This window comes from Pseudorasbora parva, chromosome 19 (genome assembly GCF_024679245.1).
Source record: "Pseudorasbora parva isolate DD20220531a chromosome 19, ASM2467924v1, whole genome shotgun sequence".
NCBI classification, from domain to species: Eukaryota; Metazoa; Chordata; class Actinopteri; order Cypriniformes; family Gobionidae; genus Pseudorasbora; species Pseudorasbora parva.
The window spans coordinates 31,376,096-31,398,887 of record NC_090190.1 but is presented as its reverse complement, the minus strand read 5'-3'; the positions used below and the strand labels follow the sequence as shown (position 1 = coordinate 31,398,887).

Genomic DNA, 22,792 nt, shown 5'->3' with positions numbered 1-22,792 from the left:
TAATTTAAAAATCTCACAAACTTATATTTTATTTACAATAGAATAAAGATAAAATATAAAATGTTGAAAGTGAGACTTTGAAATATCATGCCAAATACTGGCTCATTTTGGATTTTGTGAGAGCTACGCATTCCAAAAAAGTTGGCACAAGCAGCAATAAGAGGCCGGAAAGTTAAATGTACATATAAGGAACAGCTGGAGGTCCAATGTGCAGCTTATATGGTCAATTGGCATCATGATTGGGTATAAAAAGAGCCTCTCAGAGTGTCAGTCAAGTCAAGATGGGCAGAGGATCACCAATTCCCCCAATGCTACGGCGTAAAATGGTGGAGCAATATCAGAAATGAGTTTCTCAGAGAAAAATTGCAAAGAGTTTGAAGTTATCATCATTTACAGTGCATAATATCATCCAAAGATTCATATCTAACTTGTCTCCTCAGTCCCCAGACGTTTGCAAACTGTTATAATAAGAAGAGGGGATGCCACACAGTGATAAACATGGCCTTGTCCCAACTTTTTTGAGATGTGTTGATACCATGAAATTTAAAATCAACTTATTTTCCCCAACTTAGTTTAAATATTTGAAATGTCATCTATGTTGTATTCTGAATAAAATATTGACATTTGAAACGTCCATATCATTGCATTCTGTTTTTATTCACAATTTGTACAGTGTCCAAACTCTTTTGGAATCGGGTTTGTAGCCTCTAGCGGTCAGCGGTATCAACTTGCGCTAAAAGAGTAACCTTTGACCCCTGGCGTTTTGAGCAGTTATATGATTTATAGATGCACTTTTATGGACTTCAAAAATGACCCAACAGTCTCTAGCATTATAAAGAGCCAGGGGAATTTTATTAGTCTGGAAGAAGGATGTCATATACACCTAGGATGAGTAAATGAGTAGGTGAGTAAATCATGGGCAAATTTTTGGGTGAACTAACCCTTTAATCTCTAATTGTTTTGTTACTGAAAATGACAAAGTAGTAGTTCAAAAAAAGGACACAAACACACAAAAGGATTGGAACAACATAAGGGTGAGTAAATGATGAGGTCATTTTAATTTTGAGGTGAACTACCCCTTTAAAGTGGATAAACGTGTTAGTCAAATGAAAATGAAAGTGTATTTTAAATGACAAAGTTCAAAGTTCAGCCATAAGTAGGGCAGATTCTGGAGCTGGTGAGTTGGATTACACTTCAGCCTATCACTATATGTGCTCAGAAAAACACTCAACCTCTAGTTGTTTACAGAGGATGTCCTCATGATAAGTGCTAGTCACTTTAGACAATGGAGGCATCTTAATATCAAGTAGCATACTACTTCTAGTCTCATGTGGAGAAAACCCAATACTTACATTGCCCAATAAAAATATTCAGTTTTCTACTTATATTTACATTTATTCAACAGGGTCCAAGAATATTTACAGGAAATATGATGCATTTTTAAAAAGAGTATTTATTTAAAGCTGCTGTCCGTAACTTTTTTTGTGTTAAAGATTCACAAAAAGTATATAATGAGAATGTACAACATGAATCAATTTTCCAAACTGTGTTTTTGTCTTACCCTGAATCATTATGGTACACTTATAATAAGTATTTATATTGGGACTATTTCAGGCCAGATGGGTAGGTACCACTGCGGAGGAGCACAGTCCCTGCGTGATCCGCCATAGACATAAACAGAGAGAAGTAGCTCCGGCTGCAATGTTCTTCCACAAGACACATGCAGTTCTGTTTAGTAACCAGTAGAGTGCAAAAAGTTACGGACTGCAGCTTTAATAATAGACACAAACTAGTCCACATATTCATTAATTTTATTTATATAATAAATTATTTAATATTCATTTAAATTATGCATATATTTTTTTAATAAATCTATTTATATAGTCTATTTATGTCTCATACCAGCTGGTAATTTATTATTTAATAATAAAGTATAATCATTAAATGTATTTATTTATATTTATTGAATAAATTGTTTATCATTTGTTATTTAATATTCATACTTTTACTGGCTATTTATTATTGTTCCACAAATCAGAATTACAACTTATTTGAATCTGTTCTGCATATCAGAATTAAAAGATCATCTTTATTTGTACTGAATGTAAAACTAATATCGGTCCCTCCCTATTCTCCTGAAGTACACAGATTGAGAATACACAGACAATAAATATTTGCATATGCTTTCTGTCAAGGTCAGTATATAAAAGAGCACTGGCAACTGTAGCAGGCCAACCAAAGAATGCGTGTGTGACATTTCAGTTTTCTGTGCACACACAAACACACACACACACACTGTAGTCTAAGGGAACTGATGAGCTGTGAAATCACTCAAGGACATTTTTGCAATACATCAGAAGTGACATCATATTTGTGATCTCACAATAGTTATTTCTGTCCTTGTCCACTCATTTTTCAGCTGAACTGACACAGCTCTGCCATTTCGTCTGAAGTTAACTCGTCTCCATGGAGATGGCTAGAACTGAAAACTGTGCATATTGCTAAAGGCAGGAACATAACACATGCAGAGAAAGAAGAAGGTGCTGAGTCAAACACACACTTGAGCAGATGCAACTAAACATGCTCGCGCACGCTTGGCCAAGGCCAACAAAAATGTAATACTGTACGCAGTTATGTAAATGCAGATGCTATTAGCTTGAACAATTTAGTTACAAAAGCACACACTTAGATATTGAAACATGTATTGTTTGCTGCTTAAATAATAACAAAACCGATTTAACAGCCCCTTGATGACTGTGGTTTTCCCACTTAGGAATCATGGAGGGGTCTGAAATTGTCAGACCCCTCCATGATCAGTGGACATGCATCGTAGGTTCATGTCCACTGTGAGAAAAAAAAAATTCAGAAATCACAATGTATGATTTTTTTAACCTATTTGTTACTATTTTATGACACTGTGCAGACTCTGCTCTGGCTGTTGTGAGTGTGTTTTGGAGGAGGCGTGGCTTTGAAAAACGTTCTGAGGGAAGTTGGGATCTTATGCTTTCAAAGCTAGCTTGCTTTTGCTAGCCTCTCCAAAACTGCCTACCCTACCTTGAATCAAAATATCATGTAGAACAAATGTTTTTAACATTGATGATAATAATAAATGTTTCTTGATCACCAAATGATGCGGAAAATTCAGCTTTGTCATCACAGAAATAAATTACATATTTTACATATGTAATTTACACAATATTACAGTTGTTTTTTACTGTATTTTGGATCAAATAAATATAGACTTGGTGAGCATAAGAGACTTTTTACAAAAAGTATTACTGATCCCAAACTTTTGAATGGTTATGCATATCTAATGCTTGTGTATTCAGGTCTGCATTTGCATTGTGCGTAGGTTTATGGCCTTTAAAAAAAAAGGGTTAGTTCACCCAAAAATGAAAATTAGATGTTCATCTGCTTACCCCCAGTGCATCCAACATGTAGGTGTGTTTGTTTCTTCAGTAGAACACAAATGAAGATTTTTAACTCCAACCATTGCTGTGTGCCAGACATATAATCATGTGAATGGGTAAGGTTCTATGAGAACAAAACATACAAACAAAAAAACATGCTTAGGCAACGTGCACAAAAACCCTGCTGCTCCTGATGACACATTGATTTATTAAGACACGAACCGATCAGTTTCTGTGAGAAACACAACAGTATTTATATTATTTTTTTACCTCATATCCCGACGAGTCTCATCTAGTTTCCCCATCGTCTATTACTTTAGTTTGATGAGGTCAAATGGACGTGATCATATATATATATATATATATATATATATATATATATAAAATCCTCATTAGTGTCTGCGCGGATCAGTCGAATGAGGAATCTACATGGTATATATCTATGATCATGTCCGTTTGACCTCATCAAACTGAAGTAATAGATGATGGGAAAGCTAGATGAGACTCGTCGGGATATGAGGTAAAAAAATAACATAAATACTGTTGTGTTTCTCACAGAAACCGATCGGTTCGTGTCTTAATAAATCAATGTGTCATCAGGAGCAGCAGGGTTTTTGTGCACGTTGCCTAAGCATGTTTTTTTGTTTGTATGTTTTGCTCTCATAGAACCTTACCCATTCAAATGATTATATGACTGGCACACAGCAATGGTTGGAGTTAAAAATCTTCATTTGTGTTCTACTGTAGATACAAACACACCTACATGTTGGATGCACTGGGGGTAAGCAGATGAACATCTTATTTTCATTTTTGGGTGAACTAACCCTTTAACACATTCACTTGAAGTCAAAACCACACAGACTGAACCACTCACCGATGTACTGAGGGGTTCCACCTAAACTCTTATACTCTTCTCCTTGAATGAAGCGATGAGCCATGCCGAAATCAATTATCTTGATGTCTGGACTGGGAGCAAGCTTGTCCGACAACATGATGTTCTCCGGCTGAAGAACAAAAAGTAATATAAAAATATGGTTTTAGCCTCACTCAATTTTTTTTATTGTATATTATATGTTTAATTTTAACTTGTGTTGAAATTCATCTAACCCTAACCTAATTTTTTTCTACAAAGGTCTGTCAAATTCTGATACGGTATCTCAGTAAGGTTTGATGACAAAGTGTATATAAGGCAATGTACACAATTTACACAATCAAATTATCTGGATAAAAATTGTTGTGCTTGAAGTGTAAACATTTAATCAGGAAATTTCAGTTTTGGTCAGAGGTGACAAACGAAAGGTACACAGTCCACTTCCCCATTACCATGTTGAAATTTTTATAGGAAGTGACAGCCTGCTACACATTTAAAAGTTAAAATTAACTTTTGACGGCCATATGAAATGGTTCATGTGGTTGAACGGTTCACTTTTCTGACTTTTTTAGTAGGGGGTTTGCATACAGCTGGGTTTCCTTCCTACCTTCAGGTCAAAATGGCCAACGCCTTTTTGGTGCATGTAGCTGACACCTTCCAGAATCTGCTTCATAAACTCAATGGCCTCCGTCTCGGTGAGGTTTTCTTTCTCAGCGATGAAATCAAAGAGTTCTCCACCTTTTATGCTATATACAAAAAAATAAACAATAATAATAAATCACACAAAATCAATGACATTCTACCCCATAAATTTTTTAGAAACCATGGAAACACCAAAGACTTTAATATATTATGTCTTTTATTAGACAGAAAATAAAAATCCTTGTTAAATAGCTCTCACAGTTAATCTTATTGTTTAAATATTTTCTTGATTTACTGCGAATACCATGTTTTACCCTGCCTAATATCGAGCGTACTGCAGTGTGCAAGTGTCTCATAGTAGCCGCCGAGCGAACGCTCATAGTACATATTGTGGCTTTAATGCAAAATGTATATTTCATTTCTTACTTTTGATTTTATTATAAAATATGATGGACATTTCCTATTAACATTTATCATATCACTTTCTATTGTTTTCTATATAAAGAAGTCTCCTCCATCTTTTCTAATTTTTTTGCACCTCAGCCATACACTTATACAGACGTACTCACAGCTCGACGATGAGGACCACCTCTGCCCTGCTCTCGAAAACATCTCTGAGAGCCATGATGTTTTGATGTTGAAGGCCCTGTAGGATCTCCACCTCCCTCTCCACGCTCTTCCTCTCCAAGCCCAGCCTGCTTCCTGCACCTTTCTTTAGCTTCAGGAACTTCCCCGCCCACAGAACACCAGTGGCCCGCTCCCGCACTTCACGCACCTGTCCGAAGTGACCACTAGAATAGACAGAATCAGCAGAGAAATGTGTTAAGAACTAGGCAGTAAAACATGCATCTATCGTGCACCAGCCGTATAATATAAATAGTAAAATAATTAATATACATGGAACTATTTATTATTTGAATTATATTTATTTATTATGTTGATTTATTTTAGATTCTTCATTTAATCTATAATTTTTTTCTCAGCCTAATAATAAATGATTAGGTGCATTTTAATATTATAATTAATAAATTAGAAACACTTTCTTTATAAATAAACAAACCTAAATCATTTTTGAATGTTTATACTTACAAAATGGAAATTTTGGAAATTTTGCATTGTTAGTAACAAAGTATTATTTAAAGTGCCTTTAAAAAGCCATTTAAATACCAATTTATCTCATAATACTTTTTATATTATTTTTTATATATTTTGATAAACTACAGTTTAAAAGTTTGGATCTGTAAGATTTTTTAAATGTTTCGGAAAGTCTCTCATGCTCACCAAGGCTGCATTTATTTGATTAAACATACAGCAAAACAGTAATTTTGTGAAATATTTAGTGCTGGACAACGATTAAAATGTTTAATCGTGATTAATCGCAGGATTTTTCTGTGATTAATCGTGATTAATCGCAGTATACGCAAAATTCAATAATGAATACAAAAGTGCTGCTAAATGAACAAAAGTGCAATAACATATGGTTTGCAAACACTTTAAACAAATAAGGTGCTTTTTACAGCAGTTTAAAGTTAGTAACAGTTACAATATTTCTTGTAAATATCAACTTAAACATTAATTGAATCAAATTAAATTAAATTGGTGGTATACATATTGATTCTGTAGTAATATTCTCATCAGTGTTCTGTCAGCTTTAACATAGGCCGACTTAAATTTGCATATTTGAGATATTCACCCCAGGGCGTTATTTAATTTTATAAAGGCCATTTTTTAAAATCTTATTAAATGTATGCATCATCTTTCATGTTAAATTCTTACATTTGATTAATAAATTCAGTTATAATAGTAAAGACACTATAGGCTGTTACCAATCAAATTAAATAATTTAAACTGCAAAAAATACATCTGCAATAAATAATGTTATAAGATTGATGTTCTAAATAAAACATGCAATCATCCTTTTAAACATAACCGCCAATAGCAATTGATCGTCTTCATGGGCGAGTCATTGAGTCGTTTATTCATATGATTCATTCAAATCGCTGAATCATTTAGGCTAGTAACAAAACACCGCGCTGAGTGTTGCTTTCTTTTGGAACTATTTTCGTCTGTGAAATCATGGGTGAAATGGAACAAAAAAAGGTTGTTTGGATCTAACATGTAAGTAACTTAATATTAATTAGGCTACTTGTTTATTGAACTAGGCTACACCATTCATGCTACAATTCCTGATTGCAAAGTCGACTTGTGTTATTAACAATATCATAAATCATAAATATCAACAACTACAAAAAACTCAGTTTTACCCAAGTATGTTTCTTCTGTGAGTTTATATTGCTGCTCAATTGTTTTGATTTCTCCATGCCTCTCACAAAGAGACAGGCAGCTCGAGCCTCAACGGGACTTGTTAACGTACCAGAGGCAGAGATACACTCAACAATCACTGTTTACATTGAATATAATAAAAACAAAAACAAAAATCTGAATCATTCTCGCGTTTCTGGTAATTTTTATATTTTATTTGTCCCAGACAAAGAATGTCAAGCCCTTGGCTTAGGCTACAGACAGCCCTGTATTCTCCTGTGACCAATGCTTGTCTGTATGTGTATTCAGAGGCAGTAAGCAACGGCCTTTCAATATAATAATAAATAACTACGTTAATGCGCGATAAAATAATTGTCGGCGTTAATTAATAAATGCGTTAACGCGATAATAACGTGTTAACTTGCCCAGCCCTAGAAATATTATTACAATTTTAAAAAGGAATTTATTCCTGTAATGGCAAATCAAAATTTTAGCATAATTACTCCAGTCTTCGGTGTCACATGATCCTTCAGAAATCATTCTGATGCTGTGTGATCATGAGTTGTGCTGCTTTTGTTAGGATTCTTTGATAAGAACATTAAAATAATAATTGATGACCCTAAACTTTTGATAGCATACACAGCATACACAGCATACACAAAAGAGAATGGGGGGTTACATTTCTTTACCTTCCCAAAACATTTCCAATCTCATAAAGGTCTTCAACATTATCCAGCTTGAAGACAGCCATGCTGCTGTCTCTCTCTTTTTCAATGTCCTCTGTCTGTGAATGTCCAAAGGAAAACTATGGGCTACTGTACAAGGCTAGTACTGAGGTAAGCATTAGATCCATACCTGAAACACAGAAAACAGAAGTTAGTTATATCTGTTCCATGAGAAAGCTCAAAACCTGCAGAACAGATTTCCTTCAGCATTTAACTAAACTTGCACAATCATTTGGCAAGTAGGCCTATTTGATGTCTTTAAAGGCTGCTCTGACAGGACTACATAGCTGGGAACAGAAAAGGAGAGATATCTGGAAATCATTTACGAGTCCCAAAAGTGTAAACCTCTGGAATCCAGACCCCTCTGATATGCTCGAACTACATACATGAGAAACAATGTCGCCTTAAATGCTCTAGCATGTCGGTCACAAGTAAACAACCAGTCCTTTAATCTTCGGCCAAGTGTGGACAAACCGTTGTCACAAAGTGCAACACAGAGAATGAGCATACTGTGAGAGGCCTCAGCCTCCCTCCCATGGCTATGTTAACACATTCTTAAATAATGAGGGCATTTCCCACGTTCAGTAGTGTTGTGTAATTCGTGATCAATGGCTAACGCAAGCCACAGGGGGAGGAAGAAATGTAAGAGTTAGGAGGAGAAAGAATATTTATGGAGTGACAAGTTACAGAAGGCATTATTTTGGCACATCTATCTGTCTGTCCATATAATCTGTCATTCATCAGATGAGAACACGTGAGTTATAAATCTAGATGGAGTGACACCAGAGACGGTGATGGGTTCATATTTCATGAACATAGTAGTTGTGTTTCTGTTTATTTGCATAAGATAAATAATGTAAATGTAGTGTGAAAAAATTGGCATTGAGAGCAACTGCAAATGGCAGTGTATCTGATTTTAATACAAGCCATACAAGTCTATTGTGCAATAAATCAAATACTAAAATTAGGGATGCACAGAAGTGAAAATTCTAGACCGAGACCGATACTTTAGGGCGCACATGACCGAAAACTGAAACCTATAATAAATGTTAAATTAATTAATTAAATGTATTTAATAATTTATTATAACATTCAAATAGCTAAAAAACTGAGCATTAAAATTGCACATAAACTAATGTTTCTAGTTTGTTGATGAATTATAAACATTTTCATGACAATACAATGAAAAAACTTTCTTCAAACACACATAAAAAAATGCTAACCGGTTAAGTAAAAATATAATTAATATGTAATAAAGAGCATATATTTAGCAAAATGCTCTTTTAGTAATTTCTTTTCTAGCTAATCAGTTTATGGACATTGAATTATATTCTTGAGGTAAATGTAACTTTAAGTGACATTATATATATTTTTCAACAATGTTTTGGTGTTCACCCATGCTTTTTTCATTCTGTATCTAGTATTAGGAGGACATGATTGGTTGACTTGATCTGTGCAGCTTTAACTGATGCAGCAACAGTGATGATCTGCCACACTGTATTAAAGAGCGCCAAAAAGAGACTTTGTTTCATATTAAAAGTAACAAAGCACAAAGCTTTTTGTGATTACTGGATTGCGGTTTGCACTACAAATGTTGGGTGTAGTTTTGTTCACGTATCAACAGCATCTTGGCAACAACCAATAACACCCTAATGCTCTAGCAAACACCCAGAATACCCTACACATATAGCATGCAATGGTAATAACCGCATGTTGGCTTTCTCAAGACAAAAAATATAACATAACAGAACATTTTTGGCATAACATCCGAGATACAATCAAACATTTGTTTCTAGAGAACCCACACTACACACCCTTTCAATCACAACATTATTTGTGTTCCTGAATACATTTGCAATGCTCAGTGATAATATGGACAACAGCACTTATTTCTGTGGGCCAAACAAGTTTACAAAGCACACTGGGCATGCGAAGCGTGTTTAGAGTGCATGTTAATTACTCTGTTTAAAGTGCATGTCAATTGTGTTTAGAGGGAACGGAACAGAGATGGAAAGGCAGCATCGATCAACAGATCTTTTCCAAAATAACACCCCACCCCACCCATCTCACTTCAGCTTCCTACAGTAACATACCAGGAACGCAGCCACAGAGCAGAACAATGGTGTTCATTGCAAAACAAAAAACTCCCCTTTGCTTCATTGGAGCAACAGCTACTCAGCTGTGTCAAATTACACACACATATCTAGTAAAACTAGGTTAAACAATTTCCAGCTTGTGCTTGAATATGTATGCATCATTGCTGCATTTGGCAACATTTTAGTTTAAAAAGTACATGTGCGGATACAGCTTATCTTCCCTCACCATGTTAGCAACTTTATTTTGCAAACTCAAAATAAAGTCAAGTGTGTGACTAACAGCCTGCGGGTTCAAGTGTGTGAATCCTGAAATTTGAGCATGAGCAGCTTTCCTTCTGTTCTGTACGCAAGATCAAAGAGAGAACTTGAAGAGCAATTCCAAGACCTGATAACTGCAGAATCTGGGGTCAGATCTCCAGCCATAAAACACCCAAAATAATGATTTCATTCTTGATTAGAATCAAAGTCCCAGAGAATCATGTTCTTCCCTACAACAACATATACATGAGGAAAACAGCAAAAGACTAAATAAATAAATAAATAATGAAAAGGCATTAATTAACGGGAGTGTCTATTAACACCAAGTACAAATAGCGTGCCTCATATATTTCTATATCTTCAGTGGTGTGATCAGTAAAGTGCAATGCTTAAGGAGCTTGGTTTTGGCGCGATCAACCTGGGTTCAAATCTGCCTTTTGCAGAGCTTGCTCTTATCTTTTTTCTCATCACAGCTTTTACTTTCAATAAAAATTAAAAGAACTGTATGTAAGAAATATATTTCAATTAATCATAAAATGGCCCTGATATGTAAATGGAATGGTAAATGGACTGCATTTATATAGCGCTTTTATCCAAAGCGCTTTACATTTTTGCCTCACATTCACCCATTCATACACCGACGGCGATGTCAGCCATGTAAGGCGCCATCCAGCTCGTCGGGAGCAGCTGGGGTTAGGTGTCTTGCTCATGGACACTTGGTCAGGTGGAACCGGGGATTGAACCACCAACCTTTCGGTTTGTAGACAACCTACATGAACCACTGAGCCACTGCCGCCCCTCTTTCTATATGTCACTAGACATTAAGAAATCATGTTAATTTCAAATACTTCTATCACTGACAACAGTAGTCCGGACAGGATATTGTCATTTAAAAGTTGTTGTTGCAGCCTTCACATGTTGTGTTTTGGCCTGGAGCTCTGCCCTCCTCCTATTGACCAATCACGAAGTCAGTAGTGTTTCGGCATCCGGGTTGCCAGATCTGCTCTAGTTTCCACAGCTGCAGCTACACACGTTCCTGTTGATCCTGCAACCTATCTGGCAACCTCGAGTCAGGGGGGAGGGGGAGAGGGGAAAGTGATTGCTTTTTATACTGTTGTTTGAGGTCAACTAATGATGTTTGTGTGGTTTGTAAATTCAAAAACATCATAACTAATAAGTAATAGGCTATTTTCTACACTGGTTTTGAGGCTCTCTCCAAAACGCTGGGTTCTGATGGGCGTGCAGCACTGGAGACTTGGAAGTAAACGCCCACGGCTAGGATTGGAGAAGATTCGCATATTTAATGAGCTTACGCTCCCTTGTCAGTTCAGTGACATGAGAGAGGAGAGAGTGAGGGAGAAGCAGCAACCGGAATATATTCTCGATCGTAAACGTCTTTATCAAACAAACACAATGATTTATTTATTTTTCATCCACCCGCGATTGATTGGACTATTATTTTTATATTACACATAGCCCGCAAGATCGGAGGATATAAGCGCGAACCGCGCACACACATACACGTGCGCGCACCGCCCTTCAGATGTCAACTTGAGAGAGAGAATAGCAGAACAAGAACGGAATATAATGAGATTCATCGGCCTGCCGGGCTTTGCGAGCCCTGACCCATACGTGTCTGAGTCCAGCGTACTAAAGGTAAGTTCTGTTAGACACCTACACATAAGCAAAACGATCTATAACAATGCAGTACTATTACATATAAAAACACGTTTTAATCACATCGGTGTGTTGCACCATTCCTATGGGATCCAAATCCAGCATCGAGAGATTTGTTAACAAACGATCCTGCAGTGAAATGAAGTGAACATGTCTTCCCCAAGTGAGCTGGAACTTCATTAAAGCTACACTGTGTAACTTTTTTAGTTTATTCTTAGCTAAAATCACTTAGTTCTTTCAAAAATATATGTGCTCATTAATGTATATTTACTCCTTTCAAGTAATAATGCATTCTCGTAATTTTATAATATACCATTGAAAATACATAAGGGTGAGGGTTCGGATGGCGGTCGCCATGTTGCCCCTCCATCTTGAAAGTATATTTGCCAAAGAGGGACATACCCGTAAATTCAAGCTTCGTTTTTCGCGTTTTTACACTCAATGGCACCGTGTCGAATGAGAAGAGGGGGATTGCTTGAGGCTGCTATATGATGATGGAGGATCACTCTTAAGCCCCTTTCACACTGCACGTCGGACCAGCAATATTCCCGGAACATTGCCGGGTCGCCTTCTGTGTGAAAGCAACCACGTCCCGGAATTGATTACCGAATTCGACCCGGGTCGGGGACCTAGTAACATTGCGGGATATGTATCAGAGTCGCCAAGTGGAAAGGAGAATTAAGACGGCAACGCAACAGGCAAATCAACAAGACAAAATAAATATTGGAGTGGCCTTTCCAAGATGGAAAGAGCTCATGAGGAGCAACGATTTTAAAAAGAACGCCGTTGCCTGCTTTCTTCTCGACAGGTAATATTAATTCAGCTTATTTGTGTCTATTGGAAGTTTTATTGTTGCTTGGCTAATTATATCATGGTGTGCTGTGCATAACACTAGAACGACGTCTAGGATAGTTTTCCTCGCGTCAATGATGAAAAAGTATTGTTTACCTTATAACATAAATCCGTGTTCTATGACGGATAACATGAGATTAATATTTTAATTGCATTATAATTTATTTGCCTTACGCTAGTGGTGTTGTACAATATACAGAATAACGATAGCACTGATAAAAGTTACTTTACTAAGATTAGCTTGCATTCGTCTGGGAACCTGATAGTTGATGTTAGCAATGAAATGGTAAAAAATAACAAAAATGTAAAACTATTATTCATTTTACATAGATTAATTTGATCATAGATCATTTGGCAAATTAAATAACTGCAAATTATAATCGTTTTCAAAAGTAACCTCATCACGTGAAGCAACACTCACCGAAGAGGTCGAACTCGAAGCCATGACTAAATCGGCCACCGTGGGAGTTGAAACGAAATCGAAATTGAGAGGAACAGAAACTATTATTCACTGGATGGTCATATACCTTTTCACCACTAGATGGGGGAAAATATCACACAGTGCAGCTTTAAAAATAAAGTTCAACCACTCATTCCTAATATTAGGATCCGAAGGAAGCTTATGCAGCGAAAGTGTTCTTCCACAACCAGGAATAAAGCAATATCTTAATCTTCCTCGGCATGTATTGTTTTTGACCAGTTAGCACCAACCTCCATGAGTCGGTGGGGCTACTGGATTAGACACGCTGTAGGTTCTGTAGAGGCGGTGTTTCGTCGCGCACTGACCTCATGTTTAAATAAAAGCACATAACCGTTTGCTGGGCCGGGTGTCTATAAAAGTTTTTCTTTGACCAACAAGGAAGTTTTCAGTTCTGAAACTTAGGATATTCTTATTACCATGACCTTTTATTTATTAAAAGCTCAAGGGAAAGTTGATTTCTCAATTCATCACCCCTTTAAAATGTTTAAAAATAATAAAAGCATTAATTGGGTAGGGATAGGTGTGGGGAAGGTATCCATGTAATCATTTCAATAAATATAACCATTTCCACTAAGTTATTATTGCATCCTGTTAATGTACAACAATACTGAGGTGCAAATAGTATGTATCTGTCAAAATAAAGTATAAATTGCGTGGAATTACTTTTTGCACAATTTGCAAATAACTGCAACTAAATCTATCGCTTTTTGCAATTATTGTAAATAGCATGTATTGTTATTTGCACTTAGTGCAAATAGCCACTGCCATTAATTAAAGGCAACATAATTTTTTTCTACCAAACAAGCTTCCAGGAAAACCCTCAGAGCAACTAAACTATTTTAACTTGAAATAAAACCAGTTAATTTAGATGTTGGTTACCTGACATTTGTCAGGTAGCCTAACAGTAACCTTTTGCAGTGTGAGGACAAAATGACACCAGGTATGTAACCAGGTACGCATAGTTTAATGGAGCGTTTAAGCCAAATCAATGTGCTGTAAACCAAATAGGGTAAAAAAATAAAAAATACAACAACAACAAAAAAACTATACATAAGGCAGATCAGGTCTGATTGTGTTTTCCCTCAGGGCCTGGGAGGTTTTCCAGCTAGACTGGTAGTTAGATCCAGGTGATAACCACCAAGATATTACTAGTTGTTTTACTGTGTTGCTTGGCTATTTCATTCTAAACATATTAAAGTCAGTGACAATTATCTACAAGTTTTGACACTCACATGGTTTTAACACAGAATTGGTCTTGACACATTTGGAAAGTGAATGTGAATGAGATAAAGTGGACGTTCAAAGTGTCACTTTGCTTTGGTCTGAAGATGACAGAAAATTCCACACGAAATGAAACTAACGTTACGTCAAACATTAATTTAACAAATATGACTAAAGTCGAACGTCTCTTGAGTCCTGACAACTCTGTGCTGAACACGACCGAAACATGCGTGTGGAAACTTGTTCATGTCTCATTCTCGTACGTCGTGTCTGTTTAATATTCCACTGCGAGTGTTTCTGAGACCCGCACCTACGAAGCTCCAGAAAGTCTGTCACGATCACGATGCAACGATTAATGTCCGTTTTCATATATTAGTTCAACTTCTATCATGCACTGCGACACATTTACAAAAATGTGTTTTTTCCATATCTCCCTATCCAACTTCCATATAGGACAGCCTATTCCATAACAAATTCCTGTAACCAGAAATGGTTGATTTATGTGACGTACCTGGTATAGGTCCGTAATGAAGCAGTGTCGTGTCTGTTTCACGGACAGTATTTCCTCTGGAGCCTCCACTCACTGCAGAAGCGCTCGTACTGAAATGAGGAAACGCTCGTGTTGACCATGCTAGTGCAGTGCCCGAATGTGGCAAGCCATGTTAACATTATGCTTATATACCATTTGGCTGCTTGAGCCTCTGCCTTTTTTGAAAAGTAACAAAAAGTGACCCCCCTCCACACACGCAATATTATCAACATTGTGATCAATAAAATGCATTTGAATTACAATTAATATGTACTGTGGCCCAGTGGTGCAGCCGTACTAAATTAAACCACAACACAACGAAATTGTCACAACACAACGGAAACAAGACACACCACAACGAAATCGCCACAACACACACACACACACACACACACACACACACACACACGCACACACGCACACACGCACACACGCACACACGCACACACACGCACACACACGCACACACACGCACACACACGCACACACACGCACACACACGCACACACACATATATATTACCTCCAAAATTAATGTAGAAACAACAAAAATATTTGTTTAATGGAACCTTTTTTTAATCTTTTTAGGCCACTATATCATTGATAGTAATACAGCTTCGGATGTCTATATGAATAATATTGAATTCACACTTAAATGAAATAACACATTATCATTTATTAAGCTTAAATATATATAACTTTTAATTTAAGTGCATTGAAAAACAATCCGGACATAAACCCATAATACATTTCATTTGTACCTGTGCTCAAGAACTTAACAAGTAGGAAACATACATAAATTGTTATCTGTTTGCACAGCATAAGTTATTAATTATATATAGATTAATCCTTATTAAAGGTACTAAAGTTATTTAGTCAAGAGCAGAGCATATTTAGTGATTAATTACTTTTGTTCTTTGCATTGTCATTATAAGTGGCTACTGTCACTTTAAAAGATCTTCCGCTGTTGGCTGTCGCATATGATGCGTATGCCACACATGGCTTGTTTTCACACACCTCTTTAAACTCATTTAAGACGTTATTTAACTTTTTTAAGGCTGCTCTTTTAAAACTGGGATCTTAGCATAATTGTGTGTTATTGCTTGTTAAAGCGCAAAAGAGAACTTGAATCTGGGCGTTGTGTGAGTTCCCTTTCGAGAGAGGTTCCTCGTATTACCTATGGGAAAAACTCCTTTTCTCGAGAATGTGAAGCAAAACTTTTAATAAAGGTATCTATGTAAAGCGCAGTGAGCTGCACGGCCATAGCCCAGCGCGAGGAGCGCTCTGATTGGCCGGGCTGCGGCAACTGCAGGAACCTATGGTGAGGCGGCTGAGAGGAACGAACCAATGGGGGGCGTTCCAGAAGCCCGCCGAAAAAGGTGCTTATATTTGCATACAGGAGGCTATATAAGACCCTAATTCGCCATAGGTGTCAGATTTTATCTCCTTAAGCGATACCTTCGCTGGTCTCCGGAAGAAGCACCGCCGTTGAAAAGGCACCAGCGGAACCTGCAGCTGAGGACGACGGACTCCCTCTCCGCCTTCTCTGCCGTTCCAGCTCCGCCATCCGGCGTTATATATCCTTTAAACTGTGTCTATGTTGAGTGTTATATGTGTTTGTGTGTGTGTTGCCGCTGCAACGCCACTTCTAGAGCTTACAGGCTTGTTCTACTCGAGGACTCTCTCGTTCCGCCGCGTCGTTAAGCGCCGCGGAAAGACGGAGCTCTTCTCACTCTCCCTCTGCTCTCGTCCCGTCGCGCTGAATAGCGCCGCGGAAAGAGAGAATGTTAGAGGACATGAACACACTCAAGCCGAAGCTCTCTTCACTCTGCCGCCGCCGCGGCTCTTCTTCCGCCGCTGCCACAGAGTTGTTCCCACTCTTCTCTCATTCCGTCGCGCTACAGCCGCGGACAGAGAATACTAGAGTGAATAGGCGAACTCGAGCCGAAGCTCTCGTCACTATACCGTCGCGCTGAGGAGGCGCCGCGGACAGACGGAGTTTTTCCTCAGTCTTCCTCTTCTCTAGTTCAGTCGCGATATCGCCGCGGACAGAGAATACTAGAGTGAATAAACAAACTCGAGCCGAAGCTCTCGCCGTGCTAGAAGCGCCGCGGACAGAGTTTTACCTCACGCTTCCAATTCTCTCGTCCTGTCGCTCTATCGCCGCGGACAGAGAATACTAGAGTGAATAAACAAACTCGAGCCGAAGCTCTCGCCGTGCTAGAAGCGCCGCGGACAGAGTTTTACCTCACGCTTCCAATTCTCTCGTCCTGTCGCTCTATCGCCGCGGACAGAGAATACTAGAGTGAATAAACAAACTCGAGCCGAAGCTCTCGCCGTGCTAGAAGCGCCGCGGACAGAGTTTTACCTCACGCTTCCAATTCTCTCGTCCTGTCGCTCTATCGCCGCGGACAGAGAATACTAGAGTGAATAAACAAACTCGAGCCGAAGCTCTCGCCGTGCTAGAAGCGCCGCGGACAGAGTTTTACCTCACGCTTCCAATTCTCTCGTCCTGTCGCTCTATCGCCGCGGACAGAGAATACTAGAGTGAATAAACAAACTCGAGCCGAAGCTCTCGCCGTGCTAGAAGCGCCGCGGACAGAGTTTTACCTCACGCTTCCAATTCTCTCGTCCTGTCGCTCTATCGCCGCGGACAGAGAATACTAGAGTGAATAAACAAACTCGAGCCGAAGCTCTCGCCGTACTAGAAGCGCCGCGGACAGAGTTTTACCCCACGCTTCCAATTCTCTCGTCCTGTCGCTCTATCGCCGCGGACAGAGAATACTAGAGTGAATTAACTAACTCGAGCCGAAGCTCTCGCCGTGCTAGAAGCGCCGCGGACAGAGTTTTACCTCACGCTTCCAATTCTCTCGTCCTGTCGCTCTATCGCCGCGGACAGAGAATACTAGAGTGAATAAACAAACTCGAGCCGAAGCTCTCGCCGTGCTCATTCTACTGCCGTCGTGCTGAAGCGCTGCGGACAGAGAATACTAGAGTAAGTTAGACGAGCGAGCTCGGGCTGTTGGGTATGTCAAGAACAATGTCGCTGCAGCGCGCGCTTACTGCCAAGGAAGTTGTAATGGCTGCCTTGTCATGATAGCGCGCGCCCCTTCCACAGCGCGTTGCTGACTAGAGCGCGGCTTACGTCATAGCACGCGCTCACTGTCAGAGCATAAGGGTCGGAAAATGGCTGCCAAGCTAAGCCCTTTTTTCACTCTATCACTTCCAGTCCCCTTTATTCAGGCGGCTGGAAAGGTTTTTACACTGTAGACAAAGTGTCCACTACACAGTGTGCACCCCTACATAAGCACTGTTAATTCAGCCTCACAAAATCACAAATAAATCCCGCCGCGGCCGGATTACACCATATAAAGTCAACTAGCCTTATTGCAGTCAACTAGCCTGTGGTCAAACACGCTTGTCTGCATGCGCGCTTTCAGTCTAGACTAGAGCATAACGGCATTGTGGAATGGCTCACATACCACCCGCACTTCCTTACATTCTCCCAGTTCCCTTAAGTTAAGTGACTGGAGATGAAATATTGCAGTCAACTAGCCTGTGTTAAACACGCTCGTCTGCACACTAATGCTGTGTGCGTTTACACCTGTGGATTTGCTCACTGGTTTGCACCGTGGGTATTCTACGTAGGTTGTGCGCCACTGCACATTGTTTACACTACACACAAAAGAGCTTTCTATGTAGGAAATGTGCCCACTTTACAGTCTGCACTCCTGCACCCAAGCACTTTTCACAAAGTTCACTCTCGCACACACAATATAAATGTGAGGCGTGCGCCCACTGCAAAGCCTGCACCGCCAAAACTAACACTATCCCCACAGTGTTACAAGCAGTGTTACAGCACAAGCAACCCGGCTAACAGGCCCCTATTACTAAGCGGCCAGCCCCCGAATCTAATTCAACCCCTGGCTTTACGAGCCCAGGCCTGGCAGGCCATTCCTGGTATATAATATTGGGTGTTGAACATATAAAACAAGGTTCTCGCTACAGTTTTGCTCGCAGACCCCGCGATTCAAGCCGTGGTCGAGCCCTCTGTAAGAAGCAGTGTCAGTCACGTGCTTCTCGCTGAGGCATTGAGACTGTTAAAGGAGAGAGCGGCGAAAACAGTACACCCGACGCTAGCGAGTCAGGTTTTTACTGTCGCTAATTCCTCATGCCGAAAATGGGTGGCGGTCTCAGGCCCATTTTCCAGGCATCTGAACAAAGCACTTATGACACGCTCGTTTCAAGGTGCTGACGGTGAAACAAATCCTCGCGCACATTCGCCCCGGGGATTGGGTTTTCTCAATAGATCTGAAAAACGCATACTTCACGTTACGATAACCCCCCCACCCCCACTACAGGCCATTCTTGAGATTCGCCTTCGAGGGGCAGGCTTATCAGTACAGTCATTGTCATAGACTCAAGACTTACGGCATAAGAACCACCACGTCTTGATAATGTACATAAAATCGCTAGGGCAGCCGAGATCAGACTCTGTTCACTGCATGGCTAAGCATCTCCTTTTATGGGCAGAGCACAATCTGAGCTCCCTAAGGGCGGCTTACGTGCCAGGTATTCTGAATCAGGGTCCGGACATGTTATCCAGAGGACCCATGTCCCCAGGGGGATGGTCCCTTTACCCGCAAACAATTCAGCTCGCACAGCACACGCTGCCCAATATTTTTTCTGCAAACGCAGGGATGCCCTGGCCCATGTTGGCCCAGACTCCCTCTATATGTTCCCTCCGATCGCGATCCAGCTGCAGCCTGTGCTTTTTAATAGCCCCACTTTGGAAGAACCGCACATGGTTCTCCATACTGTTTCAGCTGTCAGACACAGCCCCATGCCTATTCTGCCAATGAAAGGGAAGGTCTGGCATCCCAATCCCGAGCTGTGGGCCCTCCACGTATGGCCCATCAACGGTATCCGGGTACCTCTCTGACAAGTTATGAACACTATTTCGGAAGCTAGAGCCCCTGCTATCTGGCAGCTCTGCTTTGAAGTGGTCAGTGGTTTTCTAACCAATGTGCTACGCGAAACATCGACGCACACTCATGCGAACTGGCGGAACCGCTCGCTTTCTCCAAGAGCTAATGGATGCGGGTCGTCCCCCCTCCATACTCGGGGTGTGTGTCTCCGCCATAGCAGCTAGCCACGCTCCGATCGCGGCACATTCACTAGGGAAAAGTGATCTTATTGTGTGTTTTCTTAAAGGGGCCAGGAGATTCAGCCCGCCTTGCCCCTACCTCGGTCCCTATTTGGGACCTCGCCATGGTTTTGGAGGCCGTGAAGGGTTCCCCCTCCTAACCACTTCAGAACACGAGCTTGAAGCACATATCACTCAAAACCGTTTTTCTGCTGGCTGTGGCCTCGGTTAACCGAGTGGGTGGCTTACCTGCACTCTCCGTGAGCCCTTCCAGTCTTGAGTTTGGGTCCAGCAACTTCAAGGTTGTGCTCAAACCGAGGCATGGTTTTATGCTGAAAGTGCTATCAACCCCTTCAGTATGCAGGTCTTTGCACTGCTTAACCCGCGTCTCAGAGAGAATAAGACGCAAACCTATTCTGCCCAGTCAGAGCATTGAGATTGTATCTAGAGCGCTCCGCCCCCTTCAGGCAGTCGGATCAGCTCTTCATTGCTTCGGTGGCCGCACTAAAGTTTGTGCTGTCATGAAACAGTCTCTCACACTGGATAGTGGATGCAGTCCCACTAGCATATAGGTCAAGGACCTAACCTGTCCTACAGGCATTTAAGCCCACTCCTCTAGAGGCATGGCTTCATCTTGGGCTTGGTCGTGTGACATTTCTTTGGAAGATATCTGTGCGGCGGCAGGCTGGGCCTCTCCGTCCACTTTTATCAGATTCTACAAGTTGGAGGTTCCAGCTCTACAAGCAGGGCTTCTCTCCATCTAGGCTCTATCTTGACCCTGGCAAACAGATTGCCTTACATTTTGGCCTGTACACATTAGTCCTTAAGCACTATTCATTCATCAAAAGATCCGACTATGTCCGATCAGCTGTTCAAACGAACCGACTCTTCCGGTTCTTCATTCCCCTTATAAGCCGCCTCTGTCGGTGTCTCGGGGGTTTATAACATGTGCTTTGGGTATACTGGGTCAGTCAGCACACACGGCGCTTTACATTGTGTTCCCATACGTAATACGAGGAACCTCTCTCGAAAGGGAACGTACTCGGTTACTTTCGTAACCTCGGTTCCCTGAGAGAGAGGAACGAGTATTACGTTCCGTGCCGTGTTTATGCTTCTCAGGTATCGCTTCAGTCGATCTTAAAACCTGACACCTATGGCGAATTAGGGTCTTATATAGCCTCCTGTATGCAAATATAAGCACCTTTTTCGGCGGGCTTCTGGAACGCCCCCCATTGGTTCGTTCCTCTCAGCCGCCTCACCATAGGTTCCTGCAGTTGCCGCAGCCCGGCCAATCAGAGCGCTCCTCGCGCTGGGCTATGGCCGTGCAGCTCACTGCGCTTTACATAGATACCTTTATTAAAAGTTTTGCTTCACATTCTCGAGAAAAGGAGTTTTTCCCATACGTAATACTCGTTCCTCTCTCTCAGGGAACCGAGGTTACGAAAGTAACCGAGTACGTTTTTCATACAGCACGTTCTCTTTGTCTTGTCACTCTTAAATGGTTTAAAAGCATTTGCTTTAATTAAATCGTGATCATATAATGTAACAGTAGCCAGGGGATTACAGAAAATAAATATTTACCAGCTGAGTCTTCTCCTGTTTCTACCATGGTTTCTACTAATGATGGTTGATACAACTTCTCGCGCCCTGCGCAGATATCAAGCACATCTAGGTTGCCAGGTCGAGGCACAAATGGTTTAAAATTTGTTTGATGTGTTGATTGTATGAGTCTGCATTTCATACAAGATCTGGCAACTGAACGAGTTTTTGAGGTTTCAGGTAGATTCAGATAGATAGGACCGAAATACAAGGGGGTAATCTAGCACTCGGAAAGCGTTCCACCCCTAGGGGCTGCCATTGCTAACCAAGCCATCACCTGCTGTTAGCATCCCATTGACTACCATTCATTTTTGAGTCACTTTGACAGTGAATAACTTTACATCTGAGGCGTTTAAAGACTCCATTTGTCCATTGTTTATTTCTAAAGAAACACGACAATGCATCAAAGGCTCCGTTACCTTGTATCTTACACTATCGCCCCGTAGAAGCTGTTTTTGTAAAAATAGGCTAACTATTGCGTCATAACCAACGCGACTCTGTCGCACAGTTGAGAAATTACCGTATAGACCTGAGGAGACGCTCGCAGGCAATCTTCTACTGTCTATGAGACAGTCGGGGGGACGTGTAGACAAAGTCTGATAAAGTCAAGGGGGAAGAATGGGGAGAAGCCCATAGTGAGCCAAAAGCAACGGGAGAAAATATTTAAACAACGTGATTCACCTTTCACTTTCCACAACTACTAGAAGACCTACAGCTGTCAGACAGGAGGCTCACGTCACATACGTCGTCAAGCTCAGTCTGAGCCTGCGCAGTTCGCTCAGCCATCAGGAAGTGAGTGCTCCTATACTGACATCACTTAACGCCGTAGAAGGCAATGGGATCCCTCCGTCCATTTCTTTTACTGTCTATGCCGAAATAGCTGCCTGGAGGCATTGCAAATATGGCCGCTGACCACTACCGTAGCTATGGGTGGGATTGACAGCTTGCCCATCCTGTCAGATCCAGGGAAATATATATTTTTTAATAATACTATTTTCTTTAGTTTAACAGTAGAGGATATTCA

The 22,792-nt window shown here is 40.4% G+C and overlaps 1 protein-coding gene across 2 annotated transcripts in view; it reads right to left on the bottom strand.

Moving 5' to 3' along the window:
* The window catches only part of si:dkey-240h12.4 (death-associated protein kinase 2), a 26,660-nt gene extending 11,525 nt beyond the window's left edge, over positions 1-15,135 (bottom strand). The window contains exons 1-5 of one of the 2 annotated variants that reach the window (XM_067426146.1): positions 15,007-15,135; positions 7,875-8,040; positions 5,493-5,714; positions 4,889-5,027; positions 4,285-4,414 (exon numbers count right to left, since the gene is read on the bottom strand). In XM_067426146.1, the coding sequence (XP_067282247.1) occupies positions 4,285-4,414; positions 4,889-5,027; positions 5,493-5,714; positions 7,875-7,936 (553 nt within the window). In that variant the 5' untranslated portion in view covers positions 7,937-8,040; positions 15,007-15,135. The remainder of the gene's footprint in view (positions 1-4,284; positions 4,415-4,888; positions 5,028-5,492; positions 5,715-7,874; positions 8,041-15,006) is intronic. The other variant, XM_067426147.1, reaches the window with a different exon arrangement.
* Between the last annotated feature and the right edge of the window lie 7,657 nt (positions 15,136-22,792).